General features: G+C 40.6%; 1 protein-coding gene across 1 annotated transcript in view; it reads left to right on the forward strand.

The window, feature by feature from the left end:
• Nucleotides 1-21,038, forward strand: part of LOC136863901 (dynein beta chain, ciliary-like) — a 5,220,903-nt gene that overhangs the window by 2,224,045 nt on the left and 2,975,820 nt on the right. The window contains exon 39 of the mRNA XM_068226514.1: nucleotides 19,385-19,586. Within this exon, the coding sequence (XP_068082615.1) occupies nucleotides 19,385-19,586 (202 nt within the window). The remainder of the gene's footprint in view (nucleotides 1-19,384; nucleotides 19,587-21,038) is intronic.

Here is a 21,038-nt window from a genome sequence, read left to right on the forward strand (position 1 = left end):
GGGGTTTGGAGCTGTTAAAATGGTAAGGGTTTCTTCACTGTTAAGATTTTAGCAGTGAGGTTTGGAGCTGTTAGGATGGTAGCAGTCAAGTTTGGCTCTGTTAAGGTGGTATAGTGGGGTTTGGATCTATTAAGATGGTAGTATTTGACCGAGAATAAAATTGTTGTTTTGTTCACGATCTAACCTTACCTCTGGTGGTCGCTTATTATAACCACATAATAAAGTACACTTTCGGAGGACCACTTAAATGCTCTTAAAAAAATACAGTTTGTAAAACATAAAGAGCACACAAGTCACTTATTTATTCAGTATACGTGAACTAAAAAAAGACCAGGACTGTAAGTACTGCTTGTATATATAAAATTTTACTTTCACACATGAGGTACGCACTGACACTAAAAAACACTAGAAAAGACGAATTTGTTACTGTGCCAATTGTTTGGCTGCACTTCAATGTTAGTAGCACTGTTGTGCAAGTACATGATTTCATAAGACTGTTGTCTCCATATGTTACTCGTGTCATGTCTGACGCGCTTCTCCCCGCGTCGCTAGCCAGTCACCCGCGCCAGAAAACAGTCCCGGAGGCGAGGTGCTGCCTCTATTTTATAAATGAAATACTACAATATTGTAGATTTAAACACACAGATAAATGACATGATATCTAGATATAATTGTTAATGCGATATGTGCAGTAACATACCGGTCCACTTAAAATGTGCTCATATTTTATACTTATAAATTGAATGCAATAAAAATGAAAATAAATACCCCGAAAATAAAACAAGTAATGCATTGGGGTCTGTCACAAAAAACCTGTCAAGGTAAAGACAAATACATATGCACAAATACACAAGAAAATATTAACGACGCACCAAACTGAGGTCACTAGTCAATTGGGAGTGGGCATAATTTGCACACAGGTCTCCTAAAAACTCCTGAGTGTGTACGGACATCAACGACTCTCACCAACACGTCCTTGCCTGGCAATGTTTGCTCAATAATGCCTAATCTCCAGTCCAATGGTGGAATGTTGTCATCCTTAAATAGGACAAAATTTCCGGTAGATAGACTGGGCTGTGCAGACCACCATCTCGTACGCTGCTGCAAGCTGCCCAGATAGTCGGATGACCACCTGTCCCTTAATTTTTTGAAGATGATTCCACCTGCTTGGCACGGATAATATGGTAGCAGTGTGTGTCGGAACTGTTAAGATAGTATCAGTGAGTTTTGGAGCTGTTATTGTCGTAGCAATGAGGTTTGGCACTGTGAAAATGGTAGCAGTGAGGTTTGGAGCTATTAAGATGGTAGCAGTGTGGTTTGGAGCTTTTAAGCTGGTAGCAGTGGGGTTTGGAGCAATTAGGATGGTAGCAGAGAGATTTGGCACTGCTAAGATTATAGCAGTGAGGTTTTTCCCTGTTAGGATGGTAGGAGTGAGTTTTGCCCCTGTTAGGATGTTTGCAATGAGGTTTTCCCCGGTTAAGGTGGTTGCAGTGAGGTTATGAGCTCTTAAGTTGGTAGCAGCGAGGATTGGAGCTGTTAAGAGGGTAGCAGTGAGGTCTGGCATGGTTAATATGGAAGGAGTGTGGTTTGGTACGGAAAATATGGTAGCAGTGAGTATGGAGCTGTTAAGATGGTACCAGTGAGGTTTGGATCTGTTAAGATTTTAGCAGTAGGTTTCGGAACTGTTAGGATGGTAGCAGTGTGGTTTCGAGCTGTTTAGAAAGTAGCAGTGAGGTTTGGAGCTTTTAAGATGGTAGCAGTGTGGTTTGGAGCTGTTAAGATGGTAGCTGATAAATTTGGCACTGTAAGGATGGTAGCAGTCATGTTTGGCACTGTTGAGAGAGTGGCATTGAGGTTTGGAGCTATAAAGTTTGTAGCTGTGAGGTTTGGAGCTGATAAGCCGGTTGCAGCGAGGTTGGAGCTGTTATGATTATAGGAGTGACGTTTGGCACTCTTAAGATGGTAGCAGCGAGGTTTGGAGCTGTAATTACGGTGGCAGTGAAGTTTGGAGCTGTTAATATGGAATCAATGCGGTTTGGCAGTCTTAAGAGGGTAGCAGTGAGGTTTTTAGCTGATTATATTGCAGCAATGAGGTTTGGAGCTGTTAGGAATGAAGCAGTGAGGTTATGAGCTGTTAAGATCTTATAGCGAGGTTTGGAGCTGTTAAGAACTTATAGCGAGGTTTGGAGCTGTTGAGATATTAGCAGTGAGGTTTGCACTGTTAGAATGGTAGCAGTGAGTTATGGAGCTCTTGAGATGGTGGCAGTGATGTTTGCATTTCTTAAGATTGTAGCAGTGAAGTTCAGAATTGTTAAGATGGTAGCAGTGATATTTGGAGCTGTTAAGGTGTTAGCAGTGAGGTTTGGCACTTTTAGGATGGTAGCAGTGAGTTATGGAGCTCTTAAGATGGTAGCTGTGATGTTTGGATTTGTTAAGATTGTACCAGTGAAGTTTAGCATTGTTAGGATGGTAGCAGTGAAGATTGGAGCTTTTAAGATGTTAGCAGCGGGGTTTGGAGCTGTTATTACGGTGGCAATGAGGTTTGGAGCTGTTAATAAGGTAGCAATTCGGTTTGGCACTGTTAAGACTGTAGCAGTGAGGTTTTTAGGTGATAAGGTGGCAGCAATGAGGTTTGGAGCTGTTAAGAATATAGCAGTGAAGTTTGGTGCTGTTAAGATGTCAGCAGTGATGTTTGGAGCTGTGAAGGTATTTCCAGTGAGGTTTGGCACTGTTAGGATGGTAGCAGTGAGAAATCGAGCTGTTAACATCTTAGAAGTGAGTTTCATAGCTGTTAACATGGTAGCAATTATGTTTGGCACTGTTAAGATGGTGGCAGGTAGGTTTGCCCCTGTTAAGATGGTGGCAGTGAGGTTTGGCACTGTTAAGTTGGTAGCAGTAAGGTTTGGCACCGCTAAGGTAGTAGCAGTGAGATTTGCTCCTGTTAGGATGGTTGCTGTGATGTTTGCGCCTTCTAAGTTTGTTGCAGTGATGTTTGGCACTGTTAACCCTACAATGCATAGTGTAGCGTTTTCGCTACATAATATTCTTCTTATTTTAGTCCAGTAATATGCTAAAAGATGGCAAACCTAGCTATGTACATAATATCTTTGAAATCTGTACTTCCAGAAATTATGCTACAGGGGGCTAAGAGCAATGATTTTCTCCATCTACGTGCTATATTATCTTGGCCTGTGGCAGTTGGACATGTGTCTTGGCGGCTGTACATGCATGAGTAGCATTGAAATATAATTCTAGGTGATTCGCTGACGATTGAAGTTTATCAAAAATACTGCACTGTCCACAATATCCTTATCTTTTAGCATAAATGTCTAATAATGTTTAATTTACAATATTTGTTACTAAAAAGTCATGAAATATGACTGTAGCGTTTTTGCTACATCATGCAGCTAAGGCATTTATTTGCAGATGCATGCTTGAAGGTTACGGGCAGCAATGACTTGAAGTACTTATTGATATTGTTCTATTGATGATTATTTCATTAATGGTGCAAGTTTTAAGCCATAATAATAATAATAATAATAATAATAATAATAATAATAATAATAATAATAATAATAATAATAATCAAAATAATAATAATAATAATAATAATAATAATCATATTTATTGTAATGTATATTGCGTTTTCTCAACATGGATTTGTTTACCTTTATCAAATATATTCGTAATTCCTTTTGACATAAATGTCTTATATCTGGTGATCATCTGAAAATATGCGTTACGGAAGGTAGCCTGACAAAAGTGTAACCATAGCAACTCTGCAGTCTGTGATGTAAGGTATGGATGGATGGCCAGACAATGTCGCCTAGTAATCGTGCAGTCTGTGCTGTAAGGTGTGGATGCATGGCCAGACATTGTTACCTAGCAACCGTGCAGGCTGTGATGTAAATTATGGATGGATGGCAGACAATGTTACCTATCAACCGTGCAGGCTGTGATATGAAGTATGAATGGACGGCCAATCAATGTTACCCAGCAACCATGCAATCTATATTTTATGGCTGGTGGTCATCTGAAATTAGCAGCCGTTGATGGATGGCCATGATCGAGCAGCACTGCGTTTGAAAAAGAATGCAGATTGTTGCAAAGGCTATCACATCAGTTGAACTGCGGATATGACCTATCTATTTGAGCAAGCTATTATTTTCAAATTCTTTCAATGTAATAAATCTCTTTTAATTGTTTAAAAATAATTTTATTAGTTTTATATGTTATTATAAGTAATAAAAAATAATTCTGCTCATATACTATACTGGGTTACATTTGTACATTAGTAGCCTTCAATGCATGATGTAGCGTTTTTGCACATTCCTGAATTTTTCCCTTTTTGCCCACCAGTATGAACAAATACATCAAAAATATGTTGTCAATGTGATGTTACATAACTAATCTCCCTCTAATAATATTTTCACGTCACAGTTTTGGGTGTAAATACATTCATTCAGTGTAGGGTTAAGATGGTAGCAGTTAGGTTTGGCACGGTTAAGATTGTAGCAGTGTGATTTGGAGCTGCTAAGATTGTAGCAGTGAGGTTTGGAGCTGTTAAGGTGGTAGCTGAGAGATTTTGCACTGTATGTATTGTAGCAGTTAGGTTTGGCACTGTTGAGAGTGTAGCACTGATGTTTAGAGCTGTTAAAATCATAGCAGTGAGGTTTGGAGCTATTGAGATGGTGGCTGTGAGGTTTGGTGCTGTTAAGATTGTAGCAGGAGTTTGGAGCTGTTATGATGGTATCAATGTGTTTTGGAGGCGTTAAGATAGTAGCTGAGAGACTTGGCACTCGAAAGATGGTAGCAGTGAGGTTTGGCACTGATGAGAGTGTAGCACTGAGGTTTAGAGCTGTTAAAATTGTAGCAGTGAGGTTTGGAGCTATTAAGTTGGTAGCTGTGAGATTAGGCGCTCTTAGGATTCCAGTAGCGAGGTTTGGAGCTGTTAAGATGGTATCTGTGAGGTTTGGCACTGGTTAGGTGGTAGCAGTGAGGTTTAGAGCTGTTAATATGTTAGCAGTGAGATTTGGAGCTTGCACGATGGTAGCAGTTGGCGTGGAGCTGCTAAGATGGTAGCAGAGAGGTTCGGAACCGGTAAGATGGTAGCAGAGTGATTTGGCACTGTTAAGATTATAGCAGTGAGGTTTTCCCTGTTAGGATGGTAGCAGTCATATTTGCCTCTGTTAGTATGTTGCTGACAGGTTGTCCCCAGTTAAGGTCGTTGCAGTAAGGTTTGGAGCTCTTTAGATGGTAGCAGTGAGATTTGGAGCTGTTAAGGTGGTAGCAATGAGATTTGGCTTGGTTAATATGATGGTAGTGTGGTTTGGCATGGTTAATATGGTAGCAGTGAGGTTTGGAGCTGTTATGATAGTAGCAGTGAGGTTTGCCTCTGTTAGGATGGTTGCAGTGAGGTTTGCGCCTGTGAAGATTGTTGCGGTGATGACTGGCTCTGTTAAGATGGTAGCAGTGAGGTTTGGCACGATTAAGATGGTAGCAGTGAGGTTTGGAGATGTTGAGATGGTAGCAGTGAGTTTTGGCACTGTTAAGATGGTTGCAGTGAGGTTTGGCACAGTTATGATGGTAGAAGAGAGGTTTGGATTGTCAATATTGTACCAGTGAGGTTTGGAGCGGTTAATATAATTGCAGTGAGGCTTGGTGCTGTTAAGATGGTAGCAGTGTGGCTGGATCTGTTAAGATTGTAGCACTGTGTTTTGGATCTGTTAAGATTGTAGCAGTGATATATGGAGCTGTTAAGATGGTAGCAGTGAATTTTGTAGCTGATAACATGGTAGCAGTGAGGTTTTGGCAGTGTTGACATGGTAGCAATGAGCTTTGCCCCTGTAATGATGTTGGCAGTGAGGTTTAGCACTGTTAAGGTGGTAGCAGTGAGGTTTGGCACCGGTAAGATGGTGGCAGTGAGATTTGGAGCTGTTAAGGTGGTAGCAGATTGGTTTGGCACTGTAAAGTTTGTAGCATTGAGGTTTTTAGCTGATAAGTTGGCTGCAGTGAGGTTTGGAGCTGTTAAGATGGTAGTAGCGAGGTTTGGAACTGTTAAGATAGTAGCTGAGGGATTTGGCACTAGAAAGACCGTAGTAGATACGTTTGGCACTGTGGATTAGAGCTATTAAAATGGTAGCAGTGAAGGTGGTAGCTGTGATGTTTGGAGCTGTAATGGTGGTAGCAGTGAGGTATGGAGCTATTAAGATGGTAGCAGTGTGTTTCATAGCTGCTAAAATGGTAGCAGTCAGGTTCGGCACTGTTAAGATGGTGGCAGTGAGTTTCATAGCTGTTAAAATGGTAGCAGTCAGGTTCGGCACTGTTAAGATGGTAGCAGTGAGTTTCAAACCTGTTAAAATGGTAGCAGTCAGGTTTGGCACTGTCAAGATGGTGGCAGTGAGGTTTGGAATAGTTAAGTTTGTAGCTGTGAAGTTTGGAGCTGTTAAGATGGTCGTAGCGAGGTTTGGAGCTGTTAAGATTTCAGCAGTGAGGTTTGGCACGGTTAAGGTGGTAGCAGTGAGGCTTGGATCTGATATGATGGTAGCAGGTTATATGGAGCTGTTAAGGTGGTAGCAGTGAGGTTTGGAGCTGTTAAGACGGTAGCAGTGAGGTTGTAGCTGGTAAGATGGCAGCAATGAGGTTTGGAGCTGTTAAGAATGTAGCAGTGAGATTTGGAACTGTTAAGATGTTAACAGCGAGGTTTGGAGCTGTTAAGATATTAGCAGTGAGGTTTGGCACTGTTAGGATGGTAGCAGTGAGTTATGGAGCTCTTAAGATGGTGGCAGTGACGTTTTGTTTTGTTAAGATTGTAGCAGTGAAGTTTAGCATTGTTAAGATGGTAGCTGTGAGGTTAGCGGCTGTTAAGATGGTAGCAGTAAGGCTTGGCACCGCTAAGATAGTAGCAGTGACATTTGCTCCTGTTAGGATGGTTGCAGTGAAGTTTGCGCCTGATAAGATTGTTGCAGGGATGTTTCTCACTGTTAAGACGGTAGTAGTGAGGTTTGGCACTCTTAAGATCGTAGCAGTGAGGTTTGGCACGGTTAAGATTGTACCAGTGAGGTTTGGTGCTGTTAAGGTGGTAGTAAGGTTTTGGAGCTGTTATGTTGGTAGCAGTGTGGTTTGGAGCTTTGAAGATGGTTGCTGAGTAATTTTGGCACTGTGAAGTTGGTAGCAGTAAGGTTTGGCACTGTTGAGAGTGTAGCACATAAGTTTAGATCTGTTAAAATTGAAGCAGTGAGGTTTGGAGCTGTGAAGATTGTAGCGGTGATGTTTGGCACTGGTTAGGTTGTAGCAGTGATTTTGGAACTGTTAATATGGTAGCCGTGAGTTTTGGAGCTTTTAAGATGGTAGCAGTGAGGTTTGGAGCTGCTAAGATGGTAGCGGAGAGATTTTGCACTGCTAGATTATGGCAGTGAGCTTTTCCCCTGTTAGGATGGTAGCAGCGATGTTTGCCACTGTTAGGATGGTTGCAGTGAGGTTTTCCCCCTTTAACGTGGTTGCAGTGAGGGTTTGAGTTCTTAAGATGGTAGCAGTGAGGTTTGGAGCTGTTAAGATTGTAGCAGTGAGGTTTGGAGTTCTTAAGATGGTAGCAGTGAGGTTTGGAGCTGCTAAGATGGTAGCGGAGAGATTTTGCACTGCTAGATTATGGCAGTGAGCTTTTCCCCTGTTAGGATGGTAGCAATGATGTTTGCCACTGTTAGGATGGTTGCAGTGAGGTTTTCCCCCTTTAACGTGGTTGCAGTGAGGGTTGGAGTTCTTAAGATGGTAGCAGTGAGGTTTGGAGCTGTTAAGATTGTAGCAGTAAGGTTTGGCATGGTTAAAATGGTAGGAGTGTGGTTTTGCATGGTTAATATGGTAGCAATGGGGTTTGGAGCTGTTAAAATGGTAGCAGAGGGTTTTTTCACTGTTAAGATTTTAGCAGTGTGGTTTGGTGCTGTTAGGATGGTAGCAGTCAAGTTTGGCTCTGTTAAGGTGGTATAGTGAAGTTTGGATCTCTTAAGATGGTAGTGTTTGACCGAGAATAAAATTGTTGTTTTCATTACGATTTAACCTTACCTCTGGTGGTCGCTTATGATTATTATTATTATTATTAGCGTATGGTAACGTACACAAAACATTACAAAGATTAAATATAAATGAACAGTAAGCACAAACCATTATATACATAATTATAAGATATACACATAACATTGCAAACAATCATGCAAGCAAAAGGGTTCAAAGATTTAGATCCAAATTCTGTAGCCGTTGTATGGCCTCAGCAGAAGCCACCACAAAGTCCTGGCTAGATCCAGCGAATGCCCTTCCAATGCATTCGGTGACGATATGGTCGATAGTCTGTTTAACTGCACCACAGTCACAGGCTGGGGAAGATCTCATACCCCATTTAAACATCATTGAACCACATCTCCCGTGGTTAGTACGGACTCTGTTGAGGGCTACCCATGTCATGCGGGGCAAATCAAAGCCAGTTGGAAGATTCTTATAATTGAACAATGTCCGCCATTGAGTCGGAGCTACGCTGTTCCACTCTTGTTGCCAATCTGCTTTTGGACTGAAATCCCTCCTAACAAGTTCCTGTGCTGTTTGAATAGGAGGAGATCTTGATTTGAGGCGGCTGAATCTGACGTTAGCATCTTCATGGATGGGGAGATCAGGATTGGTTAATATCTTGCTGTATTCTCTAAACAAGTTCTTCATTCTTCTAATTCTAGGACGTTCTATGTGGCTGAGCACTGGCAACCAGAAGAGAGGAGTAGATTTTACTGTGCCACTTATGATACGCATTGTTTCATTCAGGACCGTGTCCACCTTTTTAGCATGAGAGCTGTTGATCCATACGGAAGAACAGTACTCAGCTGTGGAAAGCACCAGCGCCATAGCTGAAGTACGCAAAGTAGATGCAGAGGCTCCCCATGTGGAGCCAGCAAGTTTGTGGATGATGTTGTTGCGTGACCTTAATTTGGCTGCTAGGTTGGTTAGATGTTTACTGTATGACAGCGTTCGGTCGAGAGCAACTCCAAGATATTTGGGGTTGGCATTGTGTGAGAGGAGACTTCCATTAAGTGACACTTTCAAGGTGATATCCGCTTGTCGGTTATTTAAATGGAAGAAGCAGGTTTCCGGGCTTGGTTTCAAGCACCTCGTTTTGAAGTATGTGCACAAAACATCCAGATCTGCATTTAAAGTTCTCTCTATCACATTAGCATCCACATGCTGACTAATAATTGCCAGATCGTCGGCATAAGCAAACTGACGAAAGCCCGTGACAGGTATGTCTGCAATATACAAGTTAAACAGTAACGGAGAGAGAACAGATCCTTGAGGTAAACCATTGTTAAGTACCTTTGTTTTGCTGTGATTTGTATGCATGACTACCTGGATAATTCTGTTTGAGAGCAAATTGTTAATCAGACGCGACATTTGACTACACTTTGTCAGTTTAAAGAACTTATACACAATACCTTCTCTCCACACTGTATCATATGCAGCTGTTAGATCAATAAACACTGCTCCACTCTTTAATTGCTTTTCAAAACCTGTCTCAATATGTGTTGTCAGTGCAAGCACCTGATCTTCACAACTACGTTGAGGTCTAAAACCAGCCTGTTCGATTGAAATGATTTAAGAAATTAGAGGACTTATTCTATTGTAGATAAGCCGTTCCAAGAGCTTAAAGCAGACACTCATTAAGGCAATTGGTCTATAGCTTTCGACAGAATCCGTAGGTTCACCAGGATTTAAGATAGCTAGTATCTTAGTTCGTTTAAACTCTGAAGGGAGTTGACTTGCTCGGAGTATGTTACAGAAAAACCGCACTAGCCAGTTCCTTACATTTTTCCACAGTGCTTCAAAAATTCTGGGTATATACCATCAAAACCCGGGGATTTTCCATTTTTCAATTCATTTAAGGCAAGCAAAAGCTCTTGCTCAATAAAAGGAGCAGAAATGTTGGAAGAAATAGTGTACTCCTTTTTCAAACGAAACAGTCCGTTTTTTATAAACCTTTTGTGTAATTTGTCTGGCTTGGATTTGGACAAACTGGCAATGCGACTAGCAATATGATCAGGTGAAACCTCTGGTTTCAGCTGGGTACTGTGAGGTATTCTTCCCAACTTCTTTAGAAGACTCCAAGCTTTTCTATTTGAGTGTCTGAAGTCCAGTGTATCTATGGTTTCCTTCCATCTGTTTCGTCTAGCTTCATCTAGTTTTTGAAGGAGCTCGTCAGCTTCATCTTCACCACTCCCCTGGAATTCCTCATGAAGTACTTCACAAGCCTCATCCCACCCTGGAATAAAGTCCTTTCTCACTCCGCGGGAAATATGTCTTTTACCGCATGTTAGAGTAGCTTTCACAAACCTAGAGTAGTTACTAACCTCAGGAGGAATCCATCGTAAGGTACTGTCAGGATCAGCTGAATAGCTCTCCCAACTAGCTACTAAAGTTCCAACGAGGGAGTGGAGAAGATCTTATAATAGGAATCTGCATTCCAATTTCCAGAAGGACAGGTCGATGTTGACTATGTGGAAAGTTCATAAGAACTTTACGAAACACAGGTAAGCTTGATCCCTCACAATCACATGAAGCAAAGCACAAGTCACGATTGGTTTCTGAGTCCCATCTTGCTGACTTGAAACTAGGTTTGTCTTTGGATTGAAAATCAGTTGCATGTTACAAAGCTCTCCCCACTATATAAGTTTTTCTCCACACTGGTCACTATATCTATAACCCCACAGGGTATGATGACTATTGAAATCACCCACATAGATGGATGGGTGAGAGATTGTTTGAAGAACACTGTTAGGCCACTGAATTCCTGGATGTTTATAAATATTTATGATCGATACATCATTAACTTTTGTAGTGATGTTGAAAATGATTGCATCAGAATTAGCAAAGACTACTGTAAATAAGAGCAGGTGATGGAATTTCGAACAAAGGTTGCAGTTCCATAAGACTGATGATAAGTAGCTCCCAGTAACTTGTATCCAGGAATGTTTCCTCTTGAACGAAGCTGAGATGGATCAGAGGCATTAGTTTCCTGAATGCATATTACATCAACATTATTTTCCAATGCCAGTTTGGAAAGGTAGTCACTTTTAGATCTACTGATTCCTTCGATGTTGATTTGAAGGACTCTCAGAACAGTTCCCAAGGACTTTGCAGATTGGCTCTGAAAAGAGCTAGTATCATTCGTTTTGTGTACCATTAGCCAGGATATCACAAGTGATAGTCTGGCTACCAAAAGCTAACGTTCAGTTCAGTACTGGCAACACAGTTACCTGTACCTATCCAGGGGCACCACGGGGAAGAATCAGCACCACCCTCGTAGCTTATGATAACCACATAATAAAGTACACTTTCGGAGGACCACTTAAATGCTATTAATAAAATACAGTTTGTAAAACATAAAGAGCACACAAGTCACTTATTTATCCAGATGTACGTGAACTAAAAACACACCAGGACTGTAAGTACTGCTTGTATATATAAAATTTTACTTTCACACATGAGGTACGTACTGACACTATAAAACACAAGAAAAAACGAATTTGTTACTGTGCCAATTGTTTGGCTGCACTTCAATGTTAGTAGCACTGTTGTGCAAGTACATGATTTCATAAGACTGTTGTCTCCATATGTTACTCGTGTCATGTCTGACGCGCTTCTCCCCGCGTCGCTAGCCAGTCACTCGTGCCAGAAAACAGTCCCGGAAGCGAGGTGCTGCCTCTATTTTATAAATGAAATACTACAATATTGTAGATTTAAACACACAGATAAATGACATGATTTCTAGATATAATTGTTAATGGGATATGTGCAGTAACATACCGGCCCACTTAAAATGTGCTCATATTTTATATTTACAAATTGAATGCAATAACAATGAAAATAAATACCCTGAAAATGAAACAAGTAATGCATTGAGGTCTGTCACAAAAAAAACTGTCAAGGTAAAGATAAATGCATATGCACAAATACACAAGAAAATATTAACGACGCACCAAACTGAGGTCACTAGTCAATTGGGAGTGGGCATAATTTGCACACAGGTCTCCTAAAAACTCCTGAGTGTGTTCGGACATCAACGACTCTCACCAACACGTCCTTGCCTGGCAATGTTTGCTCAATAATGCCTAATCTCCAGTCCAATGGTGGAATGTTGTCATCCTTAAATAGGACAAAATTTCCGGTAGATAGACTGGGCTGTGCAGACCACCATCTCGTGCGCTGCTGCAAGCTGCCCAGATAGTCGGATGACCACCTGTCCCTTAATTTTTTGAAGATGATTCCACCTGCTTGGCACGGATAATATGGTAGCATTGAGTTTCAGAGCTGTTAAGATGGTATCAGTGAGTTTTGGAGCTGTTAATGTCGTAGCAATGTGGTTTGGCACTGTGAAAATGGTAGCAGTGAGGTTTGGAGCTATTAAGATGGTAGCAGTGTGGTTTCGTGCTTTTAAGCTGGTAGCAGTGGGGTTTGGAGCTGTTAGGATGGTAGCAGAGAGATTTGGCACTGTTAAGGTGGTAGCAGTGAGGTTTGAGCTGTTAATATTGTGCCAGTGATGCTTGGAGCCGATTAGATGGTAGCAGTGAGGTTTGGAGCTGTTAATGTCGTAGCAATATGGTTTGGCACTGTGAAGATGGTAGCAGTGAAGTTTGGAGCTATTAAGGTAGTAGCAGTGTGGTTTGGAGCTGTTAAGATGGTAGCAGTGGGTTTAGGAGCCGTTAGGATTGTAGCAGAGGGATTTGGCACTGTTAAGATTGTAGCAGTGAGGTTTCGCACTGCTAAGATGGTAGCAGTGAGGCTTGGAGCTCTTAAAATGTTAGCAGTTAGGTTTTTCACTGTTGAAATATTAGCAGTGATGTTTGGAGCTGTTAAGATGGCAGCAGTGAGGTTTGGCTCTCTTAAGGTTGTTATGGTGAGGTTTGTAGCTATTACGATATTAGCAGTGATGTTTGGAGCTGTTAAGCTGGTAGCAATGAGATTGGGCACTGTTAAAAATGTAGAAGTGAGGTTTGGAACTGCTCAGACTGTAGCAGTGAGGCTTGAGCTCTTAAGATGGAGCAGTGTGGTATTGAGCTGTTAGGATGGTAACAGTGAGGTTTGGAGCTGTTAAGATGGTTGCCGTGAGGTTTGGAGCTCATAAGAAGTTAGCAGTGAGGTTTGGAGCTACTGAGATGGTAGCTGTGAGGTTTTGAACTGTTAAGATCTTAGCTGTGAGGTTTGGCACGTTTATGGATGTAGCAGTTAAGTTTGGAGCTGTGAAGATGGGAGCAGTGAGGTTTGGTAGCTATTAAGTTTGTGAAGCGCACCCTCCCTTACTGATAATATTAAACATAATATAATACGCACATCGGAAGATTCGAGGCGTGGACCGCGACTAGGAAGGGCAAGACACAGCTCTGAACTGGATATGACCCTAATCAACAATGCACAACAGGGGTGAGACTAATACTACTAGCAATAATGTTCAAATATAATTTAAATGAGTGTTTATTGATATAATAAAATTAAAGGAAAAAATGAAGCCAGCAATTTAAAGTATTAAAAGGATGCGTACATATGTTCGTTTTGTTCAATCGATGTACTAAGGAAAATGCGTGAGCACAGCGTATATCGAACCACCAGCCTAAGCATTAAATTTACGACGTGCTACAGTCTCAATTGTATTTTCACAACATAATGAGCTAATCTGAACACAATCCACAGGGATTAGTTTGGTCTTTCCTTCCACGAGATTAATTACATTGCTTACATACGTGTCCTTCAAACTCGATCATCATCTTAACAACAATATCTATATAAAAATAAAATCCTCAAGCATCCGGGAGAAGAGACTCAGAGCAGACAAAATAAAGGAATGCATGTACCAGCATGGCAGAGAGAGAAAATATATCTGGACCAAGGAAAGAAAATTCCAAACCCAAGGTAAATCACAGGCAAGCCAGTAGCCTGAACATAAGGAAGCACACATGGCGGCCTCGTGGGCAAGCCAACGGCCCCACACAGGGTCCAAGGCGAAAAAATTAATACCGTACCGAATACAAACACAAGGTACGTAAAGAAGGTCAAAGGGAAAATTAAGCTGACCGATACGCCATATGTTCACTCTCCTAACTCACAAACAGACACCCCCCAAACATTCTGACATTGCCGGTAGCGACAAACAATGCGAGCAGATGCTCCCGTCAATAACTTGAACAAAAACTCATATTGTTTGTCTCTCATGGTCACAACCAAAGGTCTCACATATGTCAAAGATAGCGTGCACGGGGCAGACTGTAGGCAGTAGTATAATATTGACCCAGTGGTCACGCATAAACCCATTGTCTTACGCATCCGTACGACACAAATGGAGCTCCGCGTCGACACGCAGGGCATACATTCATTTGATGGCAAAATAAATTAGAATGCAATGCGCATAAATAGAATCGCTCAGAGACCCAGTTACCAAGATCACACAATCACAATAACAGCAACATACACGCGGCCCATTCACGCCGCAGAGCAGAAAGGTGCACATCAATCAGCTGTAATTACATGAGGAGAATATCATTACAGAACCGTAGAAAAATATATAAAATCTAGGATCACGATACCTGCAATGTTAGCCGTCAAAATAAAAAGATGTTTTACAGTATAGGCTGAGTTTAAATCTAATAAATACCCATCTATAGCTCAGAATGGCCCCTCCGATCTGTGTGGAGTCCTTTTCATATTCCTCCCTCATAACCACAAGAAACATTGGAGTCAAAGAGATAATGTTACAGTCTCGCCGGAACGAACGACCCTCCGTGTTCACAACTGAGAGCGCTGCCCTCTCTAGTACACACCATGGAAATAGTTATGTCCATCAATGTTAAGCCGCAAGATGCCTTTAGCCATAATAGGAGGTGGACTTTTATGAAACTGCTGGCGTCTCCGAAGACCGAAAAACTAGTCAGTGGGACGTAAAACAAATAACATTATTATCATTATGAAACTGCCATTCAAACATGGCTCATCATCAGACCAGGAGACACATCTTAAAGTGAGGTTCATAAACCCTTCAACCTAAAGTGCGCGCACTGCTAAATACTAAAGACCCAAAATCTAACTGAAACTGGGAATATGCATATGATGTACATAATTACAAAAATTAGTTATAAAAATGCACCGGAAAACGCAGTCCACTTCAACCTGGGCCCCTTTTCTTTCTTAAACAATATAATTCTGAATCAATCACTCTATTCTCAAGGAATTCATTCAATATATGCACGAGTAGGAGTCAGGTAGCCAACGGAAAATTGAGATCAAGCACAACATCCTCACGTCTCCAAGGGATTCGCAACTCATTTCGTCTCATCTTCAAACAATGACACCGATATTCCTTTCCATTCCCTTTTTTCCTCAACATTATTTTCCCTGAAAGAAAAAGGATTTTAGAACACTGGTAATTATACAACAAGCAAAATAAACATATGCTACTACTAAAAATATAACGGAAAATAGATACGTTTTATTGGTTTCAACAAAGACACATGAGCCTTAGATCACCTCTTACTTGAGAGATCCTACAGTTACAGGTCCAAGGAACCTTACAATTCTCTTGGGACTAGACAATTTATGGCAGAGTTTGGCGGCGATTTGGTTCGCTCTCGAGCTTATAAGGAAACATTTTCACCACGACCAGGTTTCCAACTTCCAGGGTGACCTTTTTCCTCCCCTGGTTGAATCTTTTTGCCACCCGGTCTCGGGCTCTGATCAAGTGTGCAACGGCTTCCTTCCATTTTTCCTCAATATTCACGTTTCTTGATGGCTCGGACAGATACCCAATGTACCATTTCAACTGCAGCAGGTCAGCAATCTTCTCTCTAGAAACAAATCAGTTGTGCTGCGGCGGTGAGATTCGTATACAGCTCTGTTGAAGGCTAAAAAATTCCAAATTATCATCCCAGCTGCACTGATCAGTGCTATGGAAAGCACTCAGACAGCCTTTCGGATTGCGGTGAAATCTTTCATCGTGAGAAGGTTTGGGGTAGTTGCGGCTCAGAAATAATGCTTCACTCCCCACCTAAAACACAGGTGACGAAATTTACGGCAGCTGAATATAGGCGTGTTGCCCGAGACTAAGAGTTTTGTGGGGCCATACACTCCAAAACTATGCCGAGTTATATGCGGACGGAGCTGTTTAGTTTACTTTGCGGACTGGAAAAAAACCATACGAATTTAGAAAGGGCGTCGACGACGGACAGGATTACAACGTTGCCATTCTTGGATTTCGTGAGAGGACCAAAATAATCGACAAATAACTTTTCTCCCGGGTAGAACGCGACGTCAGCGGAGTGGAGTCCAATTTGAGAAGATTGCGCAGGTTAACTCCGTTGGCATACGTCGCATCATTTCATATGCTCTAACACTTCCTTTTTCAAGTTAGGCCAAAGGAAATCACGAGAGAGATGAGCACCCAGGTAAGAATCATGATAATAGTGCAACTTCATGGATCTTAATTTGAGAAGAACGTAAATCTTGTCTTTTCCAATATTACGGCTACGATGAACCAACAACACTCGTTTGATGCGAAACGACTTGTCTCGAAGAGACCCATCAATGACTCCTTCCATCCGTTCCTGACACTCACCCCCATCTTTTTGGTGTTCAGAAATATCCGTGAAGGAGCAAGGGTAATTTTGCAATATATAGATACTTTCAGCACTTTCAGTCTGATGACAGTTTTCCTCAGGTTCGACCTCACACTATTTCACTCCGTCGAACATACGAGATAGACAGTCGGCCACAACATCCTCCTTCCTACGAACATGCTCAACTGTGAATTATTATGCTGGCAAACGGAGGATAGACCTAGCTGTCCTACCAAGTCGTTTAACGTTGGCGCTCATCCAAGATAAGACTTGATTATCTGTATGGACGAATAAATCACGGTGCTCCAAATAAGAACGGAATTTCTCAACACCTAAAACTACGGTCAGGCATTCCTTATCATAAATAGAATATCGTAATTCAGCTCCGTGCAGCATCTTGCTGAAATACGCAATAGGGACTATCTTCCCGTCCTCACCGGATTGTTTAAGTGCAGCAGAAACGGCAAGTTCGCTGGAGCCACACTGCAGGACAGTGTCATTGGAAAAATCAGGACTGTAGAGGACAGGGGCTTGGCAGAGGGCATTTTTCAGTTGATCGAAGGCATGGGTTTGACCAAAGTCCCATTTCAACTGCAGCGGGGCAGCAATCTTCTCCCTAGAAACAAATCATTTGGGCTGCGGCGATGAGATTCGTATACAGCTCTGTTGAAGGCTAAAGAAACCAAATTATCTAAAGAGCTGCACTGATCAGCTCTATGGAAAGCACTCAGACAGGATTACAGATTGCGGTGAAATGTTTCAACGTGAGAAGACAGGTCTCCGACATCAAATATCTTACGATTTCTTTTGGTAAGTTGGGTGTTGAATTGCGGAGAAGATGGAATCTTTAACGTATTAACCGAAGCTAATAGGGATGTGATTTTGGTAAAGCAATATATACCTTACTTCAACAGCAGGCATACATTCCGATTTTGGTTCGCCATTTTCCTCAAGGTAGGCGTTGGTTACATCCCTGGGCGTATATTCCAATTCCAGAAATGTACTTTTAAGTTTTATATGAATCGTTTCACTCGCCGAGCTTGATGAAACCAGAGCAAGTACGCTTTCGATGTCCGCATAAGGAACTTATGGCACTCTCACCAAATTTTGATAGTTTCTGAATTGTTAAATAGAATTGTCAACACTAGGCATTACTTCTATCGCAGTATTATGCTGGTTGAACAATCGCTTATCCACTTTCAGTTTTCTTTCTGCGTTTTTCACGTATAGATTATCGGAATGCGAAAATCAGTCCTTACATATAACAGCCTGTTTTGAATCCTGACTTACCCTTCAAAGACTTTAATGTACACATAATGGCTATGGTTATTCCTATGTTATGATCGCTGTCCTTCTAACTCTGCAACAACCACCTTTAGAGGACAAGTTTCATTTTTTCATCCACTCCGAAAGAAATTCATTGAAATATTATTTTTCTCTACATATTTACAAATCTCCTTGAGAGGTGACGGGAATGTTACTTTCGAAAAGTTGTATTTATTCTCTAAACCCGCATAGCTACCAACCCATTCAGGGTCATTATTTGTTACAAATTTCGCAAACACCGCATATAAGAAGCAATTTTGCAACGTGATAGTTTTATTATTTCTACACGAGCTACTTCCGCGGTTTCACTAATTTTAAGTCTCCAACTAAGACCAGTTACTTCTTTTAAGCGAACATTCTTCCAGGCGCTACCGTTTCAAGTTTAAGTTTTCCCTGAATTTATTCACCTAGATACATTTCTTGAAATATAGGGTTGAACTGGGCTTGAAATGTGTGGGAGGTGAACATTTAAATTGGCATAACGTTTGTAATGTTTCAGATAGACATGTGCATGGGGTTGGTAACTCTCTACGTAATGTTTTGTTGACATTATAACCCTTTAACCAATTTACAAAAAGATTTGTGGGTGACTTAAGTTTTCATATTTTGGAAATCTTGATTCACTTCTTAAATTTGCCCCCAATTTTTAGTGGCCGTTTTAGTATGGGGTTAGCCTTCAAATCATTTTGCCTTAAGCCCACGTAGTTTCTTGTCTATTCCAGAACGTTCGCTACTGAGTTCTGGGATTTCACCTGTTGTGTGTAACCGTTTCTTTTTTTTGCTCTTAAGGCCCTGTAGTATGGGTACTTATGCCCCTGCATATTATTTACGGATCTTCGGCTAACCATGTCTACGTTTTGGTTCTCCTAAGGAACAGCATTTGGAAGTGATTGCGTAAATTCGAAATAGATAAACACACCACGGGGCACTAGGATTTACAGAGAGTAATGGATATGTAAACAACAGCTGAGTGACTGACTGAGGCTAGCCGGGAGCTGAGACTGCTATAACATTGTACCTGTTCGGATCAACTTCAACCTTTCAAAATATTGTACCTGTCAGGAGCAATTATACACTTTCGTATGTAAGTTAACGTCTGGGAGTCTTTTCCAATTTACGTTGTATCGGATTTGGGACTTAATACTCTTCAAAAATAGTCTGAAACTCATCTCGTAGCCTGTTTATACTCTTGTGTAAAATACTCATTGATCCTAGTTATCAGTTACTTGTGTTTAGTTAGTGTGAAATATTAAGTAAACAATTTACTATCATCGACTAATTATTGTGAGATTACTTCGTAGCAAAATTCAACTGACATATACATATATATATATGTGTGTGTGTGTGTGTGTGTGTGTGTGCCTGTTGATATATTGTTCAAAGAGGACATTTAAAACAGAAGATGATAGTGTAATATTTAACATTTTCAGGCCTTGTGCGATGGTTGTGCCTGATTTTGAGCTCATCTGTGAAATAATGTTAGTGGCTGAAGGCTTTCAAGAAGCTCGTGTCCTTGCACGCAAATTTATAACGCTATATACATTATGCAAGGAACTGTTGTCCAAGCAAGATCACTACGACTGGGGTTTAAGAGCAATCAAGTCCGTCCTCGTGGTTGCTGGTTCCCTAAAGGTGAGTACCTTGAATTTATATACTAGATAGAAGCTTTTAAGCCACCAGAGGCGTGAGCACCTCAGCCTTGTAGTGTAACATCATATTTGCGGTGCCTGAATGCATGTCGGAAAATCATAACATGTATAATTTTCATCTTGTCACCTTAAGCTTTTGATCATTTTATGCCAGTATCAATAAAATATACAAAGTTTCATGTTTCTATCAATAACAGTTTTCGAGATATAAAAAATTTAAGAAATGTCAAAACTCTTATTTAAAATGCTCCTCACTCCAAACGGCTCAACATATTTGGCCGAAAATTTTATCTGAGTTTTAAAAAAATTACGTTAAATCATTGATGTGTAGGTTTTGATAAATTGAAATAACACACATACATACATACTGTCCCCGACGTAGTCAGTCAGCGAACACGAGACACCCATGGGGTGCTCAGTTCGATGGATGTAGGCTCATAAATATAAATGAATGTGGCAGGATTAACATAGGGTTCATCGAATAAGCATGTTCAAGGTATAAAACAAATATGACACTTTTATTGAATTAATTGAAATATTAGCCATCCTGAAGTTTGTGATTATGATTATGATTACTACTTTATGTAATTTAATATGGCTCTTGATGTAACAAGCTTAAATGCAAACAAATGGGATGGTACACGGCAGTTGTTTTCCCTAATATTCTAACAGAGTATTTTACATTGTTAATTTCCTTTATCGTCTTTAAAGTCATTAAATTATTTATTTAAAGTTGAATCAAAAATTGTTATTCAGAAAAATGAGGTCTAGGCCACGCGTTCATCGACAATCTGGAAAAAATGCAGTAATTGTAAGAACGAATATAATAAAGAAATATCCAAGATTCAATAAGTTAACAGTTACAGCAAAATAAAATTTACATTCGTTATATTAACAATGTTGTAGTTATAAATGAAAAGTTGAATTTGCCTTTGTTTTCTCTAAGTTAATCCGAGACGTCGGATATATCTGTTCAGGTCGTCCCGCATCTCTTTTCGTGAGAATTAATACTGAACTTTAAGCATCTGATTAATAATTGAACAAAATAAAACGCCTTCTGAGCTTACGAACATTCATAAATGGAGAAAATATCATCCATGTGGAAATCCCATGCACTATCCATCGATAATATCAAAGTGTCACACATTATCAGAACAAATCACATAGAAAATAATTCTCTCACTACTAGCAAATTACTACATCTAGAGCTAACTACGGAAATTATCAAGAAGACTGTGATTATCAGGAAGAAAATATCTACAATATTTACATGTCGACGAGTGTCGATCAACTATATCACTCTCCTGTTAACAGATTTATTACGTTCCACAAGATCGAGTTACCTCATGAGAGCGAAAAATTGCATTAACGAATGAACTTGCCTAGTCACGAATCAAATATTATTGAGATATTTCATCGAAGATCTGTTCTTCAA

This window comes from Anabrus simplex, chromosome 2 (genome assembly GCF_040414725.1).
Source record: "Anabrus simplex isolate iqAnaSimp1 chromosome 2, ASM4041472v1, whole genome shotgun sequence".
In the NCBI taxonomy this organism is placed as follows: domain Eukaryota; kingdom Metazoa; phylum Arthropoda; class Insecta; order Orthoptera; family Tettigoniidae; genus Anabrus; species Anabrus simplex.